The sequence below is a fragment of the Lipotes vexillifer genome, unplaced genomic scaffold (assembly GCF_000442215.2).
Source record: "Lipotes vexillifer unplaced genomic scaffold, Lipotes_vexillifer_v1.1 scaffold205, whole genome shotgun sequence".
Taxonomy (NCBI): domain Eukaryota; kingdom Metazoa; phylum Chordata; class Mammalia; order Artiodactyla; family Lipotidae; genus Lipotes; species Lipotes vexillifer.
The window spans coordinates 1-5,007 of NW_006781396.1; the positions used below are offsets into that span (position 1 = coordinate 1).

Consider the following 5,007-nt stretch of genomic DNA (forward strand, 5'->3'; position numbering starts at 1 on the left):
TATGTTATTTGTTGTTTTTCCCTTGCTGCTTTTAATATTTTTTTCTTTGTATTTAATTTTTGACAGTTTGATTAATATGTGTCTCTGTGTGTTTCTCTTTGGGTTTATTCTATATGGTACTCTTTGTGCTTCCTGGACTTGATTGACTATTTCCTTTCCCGTGTTAGGGAAGTTTTCAACTATAATCTTTTCAAATATTTTCTCAGACCCTTTCTTTTTCTCTTCTTCTTCTGGGACCCCTATAATTCAAATGTTGGTGCATTTAATGTTGTCCCGGAGATTTCTGAGACTGTCCTCAATTCTTTTCATTCTTGTTTCTTTATTCTGCTCCCTGGCAGTTATTTTCACCATTTTATCTTCCAGGTCACTTATCCGTACTTCTGCCTCAATTATTCTGCTATTGATTCCTTCTAGAGTAATTTTAATTTCAGTAATTGTGTTTTTCATCACTGTTCGTTTGCTCTTTAGTTCTTCTAGATCCTTGTTAAATGTTTCTTGTATTTTCTTCATCCTGTTTCCAAGATTTTGGATTATCTTTACTATCATTACTCTGAATCCTTTTTCAGGTAGGTTGCCTATTTTGTCTTCATTTATTTGGTCTTGTAAGTTTTTACCTTGCTCCATTGTTTGTAACATATATTTTTGTCCTTTGATTTTTTTTTGATGGGTGGTGCTGTGTTCCTGTCTTACTGGTTGTTTGGCCTGAGACATCCAGCACTGGAGTTTGCAGGCAGTTGGATTAGAGCTGGGTCTTGGTGCTGTGATTAGGACCTCCAGGAGGCCTCACTCTGATTAATATTCCATGGGGTCTGAGGTTCTCTGTTAGTCCAGTGGTTTGGACTCGGAGCTCCCATCACAGGAAATCGGGCCTGACCTGTCACCGGCCTGGGAACCAAGATCCCGCAAGCTTCGTGTTGTGGTTAAAAAAAAAAAAAAAAAAGAAAAGGAAGGAAAGAAAAAAAGAAAGGAGCAGTAGAATATCAAACTGTAAAAAACTAAATTAAATTAGAAAGATAAAAAATATTAAGAAAAATAAAACTATAATTTAAACAACTGCAACAAGGTAAAATAAAACCACAATAGAAAAAAGAAGAAAAAAAAAGGGGTGGGGTGAACAAGCCAAAAGGAGAGAATAATAACAAAGTATAAAGAATATAATAGGGCTTCCCTGGTGGCGCAGTGGTTGAGCATCCGCCTGCCGATGGGTGAACAAGCCAAAAGGAGAGAATAATAACAAAGTATAAAGAATATAATAGGGCTTCCCTGGTGGCGCAGTGGTTGAGCATCCGCCTGCCGATGCAGGGGACACGGGTTCGTGCCCCGGTCCGGGAAGATCCCACATGCCGCGGAGCAGCTGTGCCCGTGAGCCATGGCCGCTGGGCCTGCGCGTCCAGAGCCTGTGCTCCGCAACCGGAGAGGCCACAACAGTGAGAGGCCCGCGTAACGCAAAAAAACAAAAAACAAAACGAAACAAAAGAATCAACAACAATGAATCAACAAGGTGAAACAGAACCCCAATCTAAAAGAGGAAAAAAGAAAGAAAGAAAAAAAAGAAAAGCCTTGGCTATGGGGGCGGAGTTTAGGTGGTGGTGGAACTTAGGCAGGGGTGGAGTTTAGGGTGGGGCAGGATATAGGTGAGTCGGGGGGTGACATTTGGGTGTGGGGCAGGGCCTAGGCTCCAGAACCCACGCAGCCGTAAAAGGCCTTGGGGGTGGGGCCTCAATGGGGCAGTGTTTAAACATGGGGCGGGCCTTCTGCTTAGGACCTGCACGGGAAGGAGAGAGGCTGCACGTGGAAAGGAGGGCCTCTGAAGTGTGGCGTTCTGGAGTTTGGAGGTAGGGCCCTTAGTGAGGGTGTATGGGTGGGGTTTAGGCCCAGCGTTTTGGACGGTGTCTCTGAGTGTAGAGGTGGGGCCTTTGGTGGGGGTGTAGGGGTGGGGCTTGGGTTCTGCACGGCAGGAGGGAGGCTCTGAGGGCAGAGGATTAGGCCCAGGAGCCCAGTAGACCCCCTGGTGCCTAAGTGGACAGAGAAGGTGCTGGCCCGGTTCCCTTCCGTTCCTTTGTGCCCCTCCCCCATTGTCTCCCCCAGGGTCCCCTCTGCTGCTGATGGACCCCTAACCTTGGGTGGGTCCTGTTGGGTGTACCAACTCCTCCCCTCCCTCAGCCACCACTCAGGGTTGCCAGTCCCAGAGGTCCAGCCTTTACTTTTGCTCCCCCTTCCCTCCCTCCGACTCCCGCAGGCCCGTGCGGCTGTAGGGGGCCTCAGTGGGCATAAGATCAGGCCTGGCATCTCAGCAGGTTCCCGGGGGCCCAAGTGGGTAGGAGAAACCTGGCCATGCTCCCTTTTGATCCTCTGCCCTCCCAATGCTCACCCAGTTTCCCCCTTCAGGCATGGGATCCCTTCCCCCAGCCTCCCCTCAGGGATGCCAGTCCCCTCCCTTCTCCACTTCTCTTCCCCCTTCACTCCCTCCAATGCCCCACGTCCTACCTGGTTGCTGGGGGTTCCTCCCGTCCCCTTAGGTGTCCGTGGTCCCCCACCGGTGCCTGGTAGGTACCCTAGTTGTGCGAAGACGCGAATTCTGCCTCCTCTTAGTATGCCATCTTGACTCTGCCCCCTATGAACCGATTTATTACTGGTTGATATCGCCATTATTTTTTTTATTCTGTTGACTTAAGGAGGTCACACCTCTCTCAGAAAGGTCCAAAAATTGAGAAATCTAACAAAGACAAAATTCCACACTACCATTCAAGCTTCTAAATAAGTTTTAAAATATTCATGGTTTTCCTGTGTGGACCATTGAAATAAATCCTTATTCCGCAGTTTTTAACCCATAACTTCTCTCTTTAGGATCACATTTGATGTATCTAGTATCATATTTTCTCTGTGTGACCTACTTTATGTTCGAATTAGTGTCTTTTCCAGAATATGGTCACCTATCCCTCTGGTTGGATACCTCACCGTTTTTGACATTTTTTTAAATACACTAGAATGAGCTTTTCTCTTGGGAGTAACAATGTCTATTGTCTACCTATGTTTGCTTGACTTCTTGAATTTGAAATTAAATGGGGGTTTTTTGTAGAGTAATGAAGTATTTTCCCTTTTCATCAGGTTTTATGGCACTTGGACATCTTCAGACGTAGCTTTAGGCAGCTTACAACTCACAAATGCATGGGAGATTCCTGCATCTTTTGTGCTCTCAAGGTAAATACTTCAAATTTGTTTCTTCTCACTATCATTAGGTTAATGATCAATATTAGGGTGGTTTGCTTATTCAGGTTGATGCTAAAGAATTTATTACTGCATTATTTGCATGTGGTTTAGTACAAAGGATAAGTATGATTAGTTTTGCTTGTTTCAAAGAACTACTACTTGGTTTAGGTATTCTGTTTCTCTGAACCTTTTGCCCGCACAACTCTATTTAATGTGATTGGATACTATTCAAACTTGCTTAGACTTTGAGTATTTATCCGAAAAGCTAACACTAAATTTTCGTTTTGAAAGAATAAACAACCAACTGTTTTTCATGGAATTAACTATTGTCTATTAAAGCTAAATTTAGCAACAAACTCTTTCTATTAAGAAAAGCCAGGGAGCTTCCCTGGAGGCACAGTGGTTGAGAATCTGCCTGCCAGTGCAGGAGACATGGGTTCGAGCCCTGGTCTGGGAAGATCCTACATGCCACGGAGGGACTAAATCTGTGTGCCACAACTACTGAGACACACTGAGCCTGTGTGCCACAACTACTGAAGCCTGTGCGCCTAGATCCTGTGCTCCGCAACAAGAGAAGCCACTGCAATGAGAAGCCTGCGCACCACAATGAACAGTAGCCTCCGCTCGCCATAACTAGAGAAAGCCCGCGTGCAGCAACGAAGACCCAACACAGCCAAAAAGAAAAAGAAAAAAATCTATTGAAAAAAGAAAATCCAGGGCTTCCCTGGTGGCGCAGTGGTTGACAATCCGTCTGTCGATGCAGGGGACACAGGTTTGTGCCCTGGTCCGGGAGAATCCCACATGCCGCAGAGCAGCTGTGCCCGTGAGCCATGGCCGCTGAGCCTACGCGTCCGGAGCCTGTGCTCTACAACGGGAGAGGCCACAGCAGTGAGAGGCCCGCATACCACCAAAAACAAACAACAACAACAACAACAACAACAAAAAGAAAATCCAGTACTAAAATTTTCCCATTTTCCCATTCCCTAATATTTCCTATTATCACATGTAATAATCAATAGGTTCTTTATATCAGTTGTGTACCCCATTATCTGACTCCAAGTTTTTCATTTCTGAATAAAATGAAACTGAGGATTCATTTAGAGACAAATAAAATGCCCTAATGCGAGAGAGTTCTCTTTAGGTAAGTTGCTAAAGAGAAAGAACTAGGATGTGGAAGGGCCCATTCTGTATTACTTTTCCAACACTTATCCTTGCTGTTTTCTTGGTCCTGATATACAATGGGTTATTTATGGTTGGATGAGTATGCCTAAGTTCTGAGTAAGCTTCTAGAGTCATTTTTCAGTCTCATGAAGCCTGAATTCTTGGTTTGTCACAGGGATGCTTGGTTGTGATCATTATTAATTTAGTTGCTTTTACACCTGAGAGCAGGAATTGTGACCAAAAAATCCAGGAGAATTTCGCAGTTAAATTTGCAACAACTGACTCAAAACAGTTTTTTGACCAACATCAGTTTGAAGTTTTAGTCCATGGTAGGCAGATATTTCTGGAAAGAGATAACTGAGTCTTCTGAACTTTTTGCCACTAGGGTCACAAGTATCTTTTTTTTTTCCACCCTTTGTTTGGAACCATTATAACTTTTAGCAAAATATAGAATATAAATTATTGGTTAATAATTAAAAAAGAGTCATGTACCACAATGTTCATTGCAGCTCTATTTACAGTAGCCAGGACATGGAAGCAACCTAAGTGTCCATCAACAGATGAATGGATAAAGAAGATGTGGCACATATATACAATGGAATATTACTCAGCCATAAAAAGAAGCGAAATTGGGCT

At 44.0% G+C, this 5,007-nt stretch overlaps 1 protein-coding gene across 1 annotated transcript in view; it reads left to right on the forward strand.

The window, feature by feature from the left end:
- Positions 1-3,108: 3,108 nt before the first annotated feature.
- Positions 3,109-5,007, forward strand: part of USP54 (ubiquitin specific peptidase 54) — a gene marked incomplete at its 5' end in the record, with an annotated part of 64,746 nt that continues 62,847 nt past the window's right edge. The window contains one exon of the mRNA XM_007454700.1: positions 3,109-3,201. Coding sequence (XP_007454762.1) covers positions 3,109-3,201 — 93 coding nt within the window. The remainder of the gene's footprint in view (positions 3,202-5,007) is intronic.